Below are 12,623 nucleotides of genomic sequence, written 5' to 3' on the forward strand. Positions count from 1 at the left end.
CCAGGCAATGAATACCAGGGAAAGTGGCAAAGCTTCATCCAGTCTAGGTCTTCAGGATTTCGACTTGCTCCGGGTAATAGGAAGAGGAAGTTATGCCAAAGTACTGTTGGTTCGATTAAAAAAAACAGATCGTATTTATGCAATGAAAGTTGTGAAAAAAGAACTTGTTAATGATGATGAGGTAAGCACCACATGTTTTATTGCTTCTAAACTGTTAAACTGCTTAAGAATACTGTTTTAAATAAAACCTCAATCTTTGTGCTTTTTTTTTTTTTTTTTTTTTTTTGAGACGGAGTTTCGCTCTTGTTACCCAGGCGGGAGTGCAATGGCGCGATCTCGGCTCACCGCAACCTCCGCCTCCTGGGTTCAGGCAGTTCTCCTGCCTCAGCCTCCTGAGTAGCTGGGATTACAGGCATGCGCCGCCATGCCCAGCTAATTTTTTTGTATTTTTAGTAGAGACGGGGTTTCACCATGTTGACCAGGATGGTCTTGATCTCTTGACCTCGTGATCCACCCGCCTCAGCCTCCCAAAGTGCTGGGATTACAGGCTTGAGCCACCGCGCCCGGCTAATCTTTGTGCTTTATTATTTGATTCTTCTTTTCTAAATATGTGCTAAGTAAATGAAACATATTATTTCAGTTTACTTTTCTTTTTTTTTTTTTTTTTGAGACGGAGTTTCGCTCTTGTTACCCAGGCTGGAGTGCAATGGCGCGATCTCGGCTCACCGCAACCTCCGCCTCCTGGGTTCAGGCAATTCTCCTGCCTCAGCCTCCTGAGTAGCTGGGATTACAGGCACGCGCCACCACGCCCAACTAGTTTTTTGTGTTTTTAGTAGAGACGGGGTTTCACCATGTTGACCAGGATGGTCTCGATCTCTCGACCTCGTGATCCACTCGCCTCGGCCTCCCAAAGTGCTGGGATTACAGGCTTGAGCCACCGCGCCCGGCCTCAGTTTACTTTTCTTATAGATTGTATAAGATAAAGTAATTTGATTATTATTAGATTTTAAAAAACAAATCAAACCACATTATTAGAGGAAATACTTGAGCTTGCAAAAACTTTCTAGACGGTTTTATTATATTGAAAGATTTATTAGTGTTATTTTTCTCTTTGTAAATTTTTGTTTCATGATTATCAATGGTTTTGATATTTAGCCTAGTTAACAATTGCATTCGTGATAATTGAATTGCTCAGAGCAAATTTATCATTAATTGTGATGATTTCAGTTTGACATAGATTCCTTTCATGTTTCAAAATAGGATATTGATTGGGTACAGACAGAAAAGCATGTGTTTGAGCAGGCATCCAACCATCCTTTTCTTGTTGGACTCCATTCTTGCTTTCAGACAGAAAGCAGGTAAGACTGAAAGATAATAGAATGATTATTGGGCTTCATATTTTGGGCATATTACACAGAACCTTTCTGCTATAATTCATGAAGTAGATATCATGGAGGATGCAACAGTGTTAGGCTTATAACTTCCTGCTACTATTACTCCAGTCACTGATAACAGTTTGATATTGGATCAGCATTAGGAAATGACCTGCTTTAGGCAGAACAAGAAATAGCCATGTCATAATTATGGCAGTGGAAAGCCAACCTTTTAAATATCCCCAGTATTAATTTTAAATTAATTTTTTAGAGTTTAACAAAAAGGAAAAATGCCAACTTCTTAACCTTGACAGTCAAAAACAACTTATTTAGCAAAGGCTAAAATTAGGATGGTAATGAGTGGCTCTGGGTTGCAAGTGGTATTACTTTAGAAGTAGTAGGTTACAAAATTATGATCATGCTGGTTTACTTTCTCATATCTTCTATACCCTAGGTACTCTTTGTTTCCACCAAAATCTTGGCATCTTTTTAAAGGCTAAATAGTAGAGAATGCTCTCTGTTGTGACTGGTTTGTGAAAATGCAAAGCTACACTACCTTTTTTTGGATCTTGATTTCATGGGTTCTCTCCTGTGTTTTAGATTGTTCTTTGTTATAGAGTATGTAAATGGAGGAGACCTAATGTTTCATATGCAGCGACAAAGAAAACTTCCTGAAGAACATGCCAGGTAAGTTTTTGTTTACTGTGTGTGTGTGTGTGTGTGTGTGTGTGTGTGCGCGCGTTTCAGGGCCATGTGGCTTCTTATGTGCAATGGTTGGAAACAGTAGTTAAATAATTTATTTCGATAGTAGTTAATTCTTTGTAAGTCATGGATAGGCTGACCTAAAAGTTAATTTACATTATAATATATATGTAAAACAATTTTAGTATATATTCTTTTACATTTATACACACACGTACACATGAATGCACACAGTGCTTCCTAAGCCATTGAAAAATATAAACTATTAAAAGGGAAACCTTTGCTAAAACCAATCCTTTTCAAATATTTTGTCTATTTAGCATCAGCCATTTAAATAATTGAGACTAATAAACACGTATTAGTCTTTTCAGGTTTGTAGTGGTCTCTGAGAGAGTTTTTCGCTATGAGAGTGCTATTCATACATACTTGAGAGTAATAAAACCATTCATCTGACTGGGCACAGTGGCTCATGCCTATAATCCCGGCACTTTGGGAGGCTGAGGTGGGTGCATCACCTGAGGTCAGGAGTTTGAGACCAGCCTGACCAACATGGTGAAACCCTGTCTCTACTAAAAATACAAAAATTAGCTGGGCTAATTAATCCCAGCTACTCAGGAGGCTGAGGCAAGAGAATTGCTTAAACCCGGAAGGCAGAGGTTGCAGTGAGCCAAGATCACACCACTGCACTCCAGCCTGCCCAACAGAGCAAGACTCTGTCTCAAAAAAAAAGAAAAAAGATCCCTTTTAAACAAGTATATACTTCCGACTGTTCTTCCTATGATTTATTGTTCTTTGGCTTTTTTCCCCCTCTAATCCCATAATTATTGATAAATAAGAGAAAAGAGTATTGAATATTAATTTTGTGCTCTTAATTTGATATTGATATATAAGACTGTAAATTATGTGTTGGAGGAGATTGGTGGGAAGGGATCAGGGCCTTGAATAAACAGTTTAATCCATCAGTACCAGGTTTTGTTTTTTTATTCATAATCAGCAGTAATTCTCACCCTTTCCTGCTTCACAAGAGTAATACCAAAATGAGCATATGAGTTTGTATATGTTTGTAATTATCAAACAGGGAACAAATATTAGAAATTTCATTTAAATAAAAAACTTGTGGAAATTTTGCTACTTGATTACTGCTTGTGAAAAAGTTATAATATTCTTTAATTTCATTAGAAGATATAAATTGTACTTACCTTGAGGCCAGGCTGGGTTTTTTGTTCATTTGGTTTTGTTGTTGTTTTGGTGTTCGTTTATGTTCATTGTGCATTTAGGCTTTATCAAATGATCCACCCTTCATAGCAGAGCCACAGATGATATTTTGAATTGTGAACATAGCCAATATTTGTCCCTTGTCTGTTCAGTTGAATGTGGGGAAGCTAGTCTGGTTTTTACTGTATTCATGTGCCGATTCTGGCTTTATACCACCATCTTTGCTTTTGTAAGAACTAAAGCCCAGAATTAGGGCTTAAGTTCCCGAATCACAGAATTAAGTAGCTAGAAGGTGTACGTTATGTACCTCCACATGTAATCACGATAATGTGCCACCAAAGCAGCCATACAACAGCTCGGATGTTCCATTTTCATTATTCAGGCCAAAAGTTCTGGGTTGTCAGCAGTGAGTTGGTAGCAGTTTTTTAAAGTTCTTTGTTTGATATTAAATTTTATAGTTGTAGAATAGTTCCATTTAATTCCTTTTCTAAAAGCTTTATGAGGATTTTATGGTGTTGAATAGTTACCTTGTAGCAGTGTTTCTATTCTTGACCCTGTCAGTGGTCCTTATCCTTCTGAGTGGTCGTGGGTTCCTTGGAGGAGTGAGGAAAGCTGTCAGGACTCTGTAGCTACTGTGCATGTACATACGTGCACGCACCTTTGCCCCCAGTTGTAGAAGTGTGAACTGCCTGAACTTTCCCCAAGGACCCAGATTAAGAACCCCTGTTTGAGACTTCCAAATTAATAGTCTTATGAAAAATGTGAGTTTAAGTTAGACAGGAACTTTTATAATTGTGTCGTGGGCTCAGATGTTTTACAGTGGTACTTCAGTTTGTTTTTTAAATTTGTTTCCAAAATCACTGGGAGGAAAAAATATGTTTTGATATGAGTTTTTATGTTTCCAGTTGCAAGTTTAGAACTTAAGTATGATTGAATCAAATGACTTATTTTTTATTTTATTTTAGATTTTACTCTGCAGAAATCAGTCTAGCATTAAATTACCTTCATGAGCGAGGGATAATTTATAGAGATTTGAAATTGGACAATGTGTTACTGGACTCTGAAGGGCACATTAAACTCACTGACTATGGCATGTGTAAGGTGAGGAAAACTTTCTAGTTATTTAAAAAGGTCTTCAAAAGCTAGTAGTCTTTGTAAAACAACTTCATGTTTAAAGATGGGGAAATGATTACTAATTTTGCTAATTTGCTTATGAAGCTTTGTGGAATTCTAGCACAAAGACAAATGTATTATTTTTCTAACCATTTGCAAAATTTATCTCTTCTGTTTTATGTGTACTACAGTAAGAGTTAATTTCTTTTTATTATATATAACTTTTTATCTTGAAAGTTGTAATACAATTGAAGAAAATTTGGAAATAAAAACTCTGCAATTCTACCACTTAGCACAACCATTTGCATATGACCTTCCAATTTTTGCCATTTAGTAGTGAATCTTATATAATGCATTAAGGATTTTCCTCGGAAGTCAAACATATTTTATATTTAAATTTTAAACACCTGACATAAAGTATAATATGTAAAAAAATTTATAAATAAAAATATAGTGGCCGGGCGCGGTGGCTCAAGCCTGTAATCCCAGCACTTTGGGAGGCCGAGGCGGGTGGATCACGAGGTTGAGAGATCGAGACCATCCTGATCAACATGGTGAAACCCCGTCTCTACTAAAAATACAAAACATTAGCTGGGCATGGTGGCGCGTGCCTGTAATCCCAGCTACTCAGGAGGCTGAGGCAGGAGAATTGCCTGAACCCAGGAGGCGGAGGTTGCGGTGAGCCGAGATCGCGCCATTGCACTCCAGCCTGGGTAACAAGAGCGAAACTCCGTCTCAAAAAAAAAAAAAATAAAATAAAAATAAAGAATTTTAGTTACTCTCAGAATATGCCTTCTTTTTTTCTTGATATTTTATTCTTTTTGTAACAGTGTTCCATTTTAAAGGTCTGGTATTTTTCCCACAAAATGTGTAAGGAACTACTCCTTTTTAAGGTAACTGGTACAAAATTATCCTCACATAGTAATACAACAACCAGTATGTAAATGTGTGAATGGCATTCCCTGTTCACCTGTGGGAAGTGCCTCCAGAGCCTGGAGATTATCTAAATGCTAACATGGCATATGATAGCCTAATTGTATTTAAGATTTAACTTTTAACTTTATTATCTGTTCAGCATGCATTAAAGAATAACATTGTAACATAAAGTATGCTTGCTTTTATGTACTGAATTCAACCATATTTTTCACATGATACTTATTAATTAAATAATTAATTTTTTTAAAGACAGAGTCTTGCTCTGTCATCCAGGTTGGAGTGCAGTGGCATGATCTTGGCTCACTGTGACTTCTGCCTCCTGGGTTCAAGCTATTCTGTTGCCTCAGCCTTCCAAGTAGCTGGGATTAAGGTGTGCCCCACCATGCCTGGCTAATTTTAATTTTTTTTTTTTTTTAAACAGAGTTTTGCTCTTGTTGCCTATACTGGAGTGCAATGGCATAATCTTGGCTCACTGCCACCTTTGCCTCCCAGGCTCAAGGGATTCTCCCACCTCAGCCTCCCAAGTACTGGGATTATAGGTGCCCGCCACCACTCCCAACTAATTTTTTTGTGTTTTTAATAGTGATGGGGTTTTATCATGTTGGCCAGGCTGGTCTTGAACTCCTGACCTCAGGTGATCCACCTGCCTTGGCCTCCCAAAGTGTTGGGATTACAGGTGTGAGGCACCGTGCCCGGCCCTTACATATTTTTTTTTTTGAGACGGAGTTTCACTCTTGTTACCCAGGCTGGAGTGCAATGGCGCGATCTCGGCTCACCGCAACCTCCGCCTCCTGGCTTCAGGCAATTCTCCTGCCTCAGCCTCCTGAGTAGCTGGGATTATAGGCACGCGCCACCATGCCCAGCTAATTTTTTGTATTTTTAGTAGAGACGGGGTTTCACCATGTTGACCAGGTTGGTCTTGATCTCTCGACCTCGTGATCCACCCGCCTCGGCCTCCCAAAGTGCTGGGATTACAGGCTTGAGCCACCGCGCCCGGCCCTTACGTATTTTTATTATACAAGTTTTCAATAATAAACAATTAGAATGCTTATCGAGCGGAACCCCTGTGTACCTATCGCTTATATTTGTGGTTCCTTTTTGATATCTGTGTCATTTTTTTTTCTAAGGGATTTTTTTCTCATTTCAAAAAACAGTAACAGTGATAAAGGAGTCTTATCCCCAAGAATAAATGAAATTGAACAAAAAACATGGAGAGGATTAACCTTAATACAAAGTGCACAAAGTGAAACAAGGAGACTTTTTTTCTTTTTTTTTTTTGCCTGTGAGATACTGGTTTTAAAATCAGAATAATCTGTATGTTTAAAGAAATGGGCATATGTCACTGGTGTGTATATAAATTGTTACAGTGGTTTGAGAGCAGTTTAATGAGGAATTATCAAGAATCCTATAGATGGCCATGTTCTTTGGTCCAGTAATTCTGTCTCTTGGATATTCTGAGTAAGTATTTTGGTTTATGAAAAGAGATTTCTGTCCAAAATGTTTATTGTAGTTTATGATAAATATTATAAAGTCATTTAAGAATATCTTTATTTTTATTTTATTTTTACTTTTTTTTTTTTTTTTTTTTTTTTTAATAGAGACGAGGTCTCACTGTGTTGTCCAGGCTGATCTCAAAACCAAGAGTTCATGTTAGCATTTAGATAATATCCAGGCTCTGGAGGCACTTTTCTCAGGTGAATGGGGCGTGCAATCACACGTTTACATATTTGTCATTGTGTTACTATGTGAGGATAATTTTGTACCAATTACCTTAACAAGTAAAGCAAGCCACCATACCCAGCTGAAGATATTTATAAAAAATGCGTAACACATGATGGCTCACATCTGTAATCCCAGCACTTTGGGAAGCCAAGGCAGGCAGATCGCTGGAGCTCAGGAGTCTGAGACCAGCCTGGGCAACATGGCCAAACTCCATCTCTACAAAAAATAGAAAAGTTAGACTGGCTTGGCCGGGCGCGGTGGCTCAAGCCTGTAATCCCAGCACTTTGGGAGGCCGAGGCGGGTGGATCACGAGGTCGAGAGATCGAGACCATCCTGGTCAACCTGGTGAAACCCCGTCTCTACTAAAAATACAAAAAATTAGCTGGGCATGGTGGCACGTGCCTGTAATCCCAACTACTCAGGAGGCTGAGGCAGGAGAATTGCCTGAACCCAGGAGGCGGAGGTTGCGGTGCGCCGAGATCACACCATTGCCCTCCAGCCTGGGTGGGTAACAAGAGCGAAACTCCGTCTCAAAAAAATAAATAAATAAAATAAAATAAAATAAATAAAATTTCTAAAAAAAAAAAAAAAAAAAAAAAAGGCCGGGCGCGGTGGCTCAAGCCTGTAATCCCAGCACTTTGGGAGGCCGAGGCGGGTGGATCACGAGGTCGAGAGATCGAGACCATCCTGGTCAACCTGGTGAAACTCCGTCTCTACTAAAAATACAAAAAATTAGCTGGGCATGGTGGCACGTGTCTGTAATACCAGCTACTCAGGAGGCTGAGGCAGGAGAATTGCCTGAACCCAGGAGGCGGAGGTTGCGGTGCGCCGAGATCGCACCATTGCACTCCAGCCTGGGTGGGTAACAAGAGCGAAACTCCGTCTCAAAAAAAATAAAATAGTCCGGGCGTGGTGGCTCAAGCCTGTAATCCCAGCACTTTGGGAGGCCGAGGCAGGTGGATCACGAGGTCAAGAGATCGAGACCGTCCTGGTCAACATGGTGAAACCCCGTCTCTACTAAAAATACAAAAAATTAGCTGGGCATGGTGGCGCGTGCCTATAATCCCAGCTACTCAGGAGGCCGAGACAGGAGAATTGCCTGAGCCCAGGAGGCGGAGGTTGCGGTGAGCCGAGATCGCGCCATTGCACTCCAGCCTGGGTAACAAGAGCGAAACTCCGTCTCAAAAAAAAAAAAAATAAAATAAAATAAAAAAATAAATAAAATAAAATAAAATAAATTTCTATAGGCCGGGCGCGGTGGCTCAAGCCTGTAATCCCAGCACTTTGGGAGGCCGAGGCGGGTGGATCACTAGGTCAAGAGATCGAGACCATCCTGGTCAACATGGTGAAACCCCGTCTCTACTAAAAATACAAAAAATTAGCTGGGCATGGTGGCGCGTGCCTGTAGTCCCAGCTACTCAGGAGGCTGAGGCAGGAGAATTGCCTGAACCCAGGAGGCGGAGGTTGCGGTGAGCCGAGATCGCTCCATTGCACTCCAGCCTGGGTAACAAGAGCGAAACTCCGTCTCAAAAAAAAAAAAAAAAATTAGACTGGCTTGGTTGTGCTTTTAGTCCCAGCTACTTGGGAGGCTGAGATGGGGGGATCACTTAAGCCTGGGAGATTGGGAGATTGGGAGATTGAGGCTATAGTGAGCTGTGATCATGCCACTGCACTGCAGCCTGGGTGATAGAGTGAGACCCTGTCTAAAAGGGGAAAAAAAAAAAAAGAAGACTAGGCTTAATGGCTCAGGCCTGTAATCCCCAGCACTTTCAGAGGCTGTGGTGGGCGGATCATGAGGTCAGGATTTCCGAGAATAGCCTGACCAACATGGTGAAACCCGGTCTCTACTAAAAATACAAAAATTAGCCGGGTATGGTGGCACACTCCTTTAATCCCAGCTACTCAGGAGGCTGAAGCAGGAGAATCATTTGAACCTAGGAGGCAGAGGTTGCAGTGAGCCGAAATCACCCCACTGCACTCCAGGCTGGCAATAGTTCGAGACTCCATCTCCGCCAAAAAGATTTGAACAAAAGGTAGAGCTAAAATATATATACTATATACATATATATATTGTATTATATGGCATCACACATTGATTTTGTTTACTTTTCCATATTTTTCAAGTTGTTATTTTAAAATGTTAAATGTGGTTGCCAATTGCATTACAGTACACAAATGCATTTTGATAACATTTTAAAATGTTATCTTAAAATAATACCTTTAAAAATAATGGAATCGGGCTGGGCGCGGTGGCTCACGCCTGTAATCCCAGCACTTTGGGAGGCCGAGGCGGGTGGATCACAAGGTCAAGAGATCGAGACCATCCTGGTCAACATGGTGAAACCCCATCTCTACTAAAAATACAAAAAATTAGCTGGGCATGGTGGCGCGTGCCTGTAATCCCAGCTACTTAGGAGGCTGAGGCAGGAGAATTGCCTGAACCCAGGAGGCGGAGGGTGCGGTGAGCTAAGATCGTGCCATTGCACTCCAGCCTGGGTAACGAGCGAAACTCCGTCTCAAAAAAAAAAAATAATAATAATGGAATCATTTCATTATTTAAACAATGAAAATTGGAGAGCATGGTGGCTCACACCTGTAATCCCAGCACTTTGGGAGGCCCAGGCAGCCAGATCACTTGAGGTCAGGAGTTTGAGACCAGCCTGGCCAACACGGTTAAATCCCATCTCTACTAAAAACACCAAAAAATTAGCTGGGCGTGGTGGCACACCTGTGATCTCAGCTACTCAGGAGACTAAGGCAGGAGAATGGCTTGAACTCGGGAGGTGGAGGTTTCAGTGAGCGGAGATTGTGCCAGTGCACTCTAGCCTGGGCAGTACAGTGAGACTCTGTCTCAAAACAAACAAACAAAAAACAATGAAAATATAATCACAAAAATGAATTAAGACTTTCTTCTCTTTTTGTCCATCTTAGTCTTTTGTTATTCTTACTGAAAAATAATATTGGCTTCTTAAACATGTTCATTTCTTACAGGGATCTTCAATCAAGTTAGTTATATAACTATATATATTACAACTATATATATAATAATAGTTATATATAACTATAATATATAGCTATTATATATAATACATATTTAATCTATATATATATATATATATATATATATGTATATATATATTAGCTGTAGCTTTTGTCCAAATCTTCCTCTGCCTACTGGTTTTTAGTATGTGTGGTCTGTCATTTTCTAATACAGATTATCCTCATATTAACTTCTCCTATCATGCTTGGAGATTGTGAAATTCTAATAATTTTGTCCTTTTTTACTCTTTGTATTTTGAGGCCATGTTGTTAAGTGTATGCAAATTTGTATTTGTTACAACTTGTTGGTGATTGTCCCATTAATTATTGGGTAGTTCCTTTACTATACCTGTTAGTGTGTTTTGCCTTAATTTTTTTCCATCCTGTAGCTATTAAAATACAGGCTGGGCTGGTGGCTGATGCCTGTAATCCCAGCACTTTTTGTAGGCCAAGGTGGGTGGATCACTTGAGGCCAGGAATTCGAGACCAGCCTGGCCAACATGGAGAAACCCCGTCTCTACAAAAAATACAAAATTAGCCAGGCATAGTAGTGCATGCCTGTAATCCCAGCTGCTTGGGAGGTTGAGGCAGGAAAATCGCTTGAACCTTGAAGGCAGAGGTTGCAGTAAGCTGAGATCATGCCATTGCACTCCAGCCTGGGCAACAAGAGTAAGCTCCGTCTCAAAACAAAAACAAAAACAAAAAAACACCTTAGGAAAATAAACAGAAGGAAAATATTGTAGTCTTAACAGTGGTTGTATTAGGAGGTGATAGTTAAAGTGCTTCTTTTCATCAAGAAATATGCCTTATTCTAATATCATTAAATTTTTTGTATTAAATTTTAACTTGTATGTAAGTTATTTTAAATGCAAGTCTTACCTTAATTGAATCAATGGTATCAATATCTAAGGAGGACAGTTCTTTAAGCTATTTAGTGGTGATCTGTGATTTTAATAATAAAGGCAATTGCCAGACATGATGGCTCACGCCTGTAATCCCAACACTTTGGGAGGCTGAAGTGGGTGGATCACTTGAGGCCAGGAGTTTGAGACCAGCCTGGCCAACATGGTGAAATCCTGTCTCTACTAAAAATACAAAAATTAGCTGGGCATGTTGGTGCACGCCTATAATTCCAACTACTCAGGAGGCTGAGGCACAAGAATTGCTTGAACCTGGGAGGTGGAGGTTGCAGTGAGCTGAGATCATGCCACTGCATGCCAGCCTGGGCAACAGAGCAAGACCCTGTCAAAAAAAAAAAAAAAAAAAAGGCAATCGTTTTAGTGATGTTAAGTAAATTTAATGTATCACTACAGACACTGAACTTACAGGTGAAATAGAAAGGGTGAATTTAAAACAATTTTTAATCTTATTCTTTCCTTTTTTTTCTTTTTAATAAAAGGAAGGATTACGGCCAGGAGATACAACGAGCACTTTCTGTGGTACTCCTAATTACATTGCTCCTGAAATTTTAAGAGGAGAAGATTATGGTAAGAAATAAATTGGTGGTATTATTTTAGCTGTTGCTAGATGGGTGGTTAAATGTGTTACCAATTGCATTATAGTACACTAATGCATTTTGATATGATCTTATTAATGTAAGCATTCTTGATCCTGTTCTGAAGAGCTCTAGACTTTAAAATCAGAGACAGTGGGACCTTGGCAGTGTTTAGGGATACCAAGCTGAATAATAGTTTATTAGTGACAAACACTAAACAGTAGCAGGCACTATTCTAAGCAGTTTATATATATTAACTAAGTTAATCCTCTTAATCCTATGAGGTAAATGCTGTTAATTCTCCTTTTACAGATGAGGAAACTGACATATAGAAAGTTTAAGTAACTCCCCTAAAGTCAAGTATTCAGAACAGCACCCATGTGACTCTGGAGTCATGAACCCCTGGAAGATTTTTCAGATTTCCTGGGATATTTCCCCCTTGGAATCTGAGAGATGGTGGGAAGATTAACTGTATCTCAGGCACCCAAAGATATACTTGTCTTGAGAAAGCATTTGACTTTTTGGGTTCTGGCCCTCTGCCTTGAGCAGATGTAAAGGAGAATTTGGTACTTGTGAAAGCTGCTCACTGAATCCACTGTCCTTCACAGGTCTTTATCAGCTAGCAAAAGATCAAGTTTAAGACCAAGGAGATTACTCTTAAATACAATCTAATTATATCCTCAACACACAATATTCAATTTGGGCGTGAGTTTGAAAGTAGACATACATGGAAAAACAAAGTTCTTTTTTTTTAATCATAATTTTATTTTTAAAATTATCTTTTGGATACCTACCCTTGTTAATAAATGAAGCATTGTTATAATCTTCAGTACCTACCATGATAGTTGTAATGCATTTAGAGTTGACTTTTTCATTGTTTCTTTTTTTTTTTTTTTTTTCTTTTTTCTTTTGAGACAGAGTTTCGCTCTTGTTATCCAGGCTGGAGTGCAATGGCGCGATCTTGGCTCACCGCAACCTCTGCCTCCTGGGTTCAGGCAATTCTCCTGCCTCAGCCTCCTGAGTAGCTG

The 12,623-nt window shown here is 39.6% G+C and overlaps 1 protein-coding gene across 1 annotated transcript in view; it reads left to right on the plus strand.

The window, feature by feature from the left end:
* PRKCI (protein kinase C iota) overlaps nucleotides 1-12,623 on the plus strand; it is a 92,733-nt gene that overhangs the window by 65,195 nt on the left and 14,915 nt on the right. The window contains exons 9-13 of the mRNA XM_039480162.2: nucleotides 5-181; nucleotides 1,261-1,358; nucleotides 1,974-2,060; nucleotides 4,256-4,391; nucleotides 11,500-11,587. Of these exons, the coding sequence (XP_039336096.1) occupies nucleotides 5-181; nucleotides 1,261-1,358; nucleotides 1,974-2,060; nucleotides 4,256-4,391; nucleotides 11,500-11,587 (586 nt within the window). The remainder of the gene's footprint in view (nucleotides 1-4; nucleotides 182-1,260; nucleotides 1,359-1,973; nucleotides 2,061-4,255; nucleotides 4,392-11,499; nucleotides 11,588-12,623) is intronic.

Source organism: Saimiri boliviensis, chromosome 9 (genome assembly GCF_048565385.1).
Source record: "Saimiri boliviensis isolate mSaiBol1 chromosome 9, mSaiBol1.pri, whole genome shotgun sequence".
Classification (NCBI taxonomy): Eukaryota; Metazoa; Chordata; class Mammalia; order Primates; family Cebidae; genus Saimiri; species Saimiri boliviensis.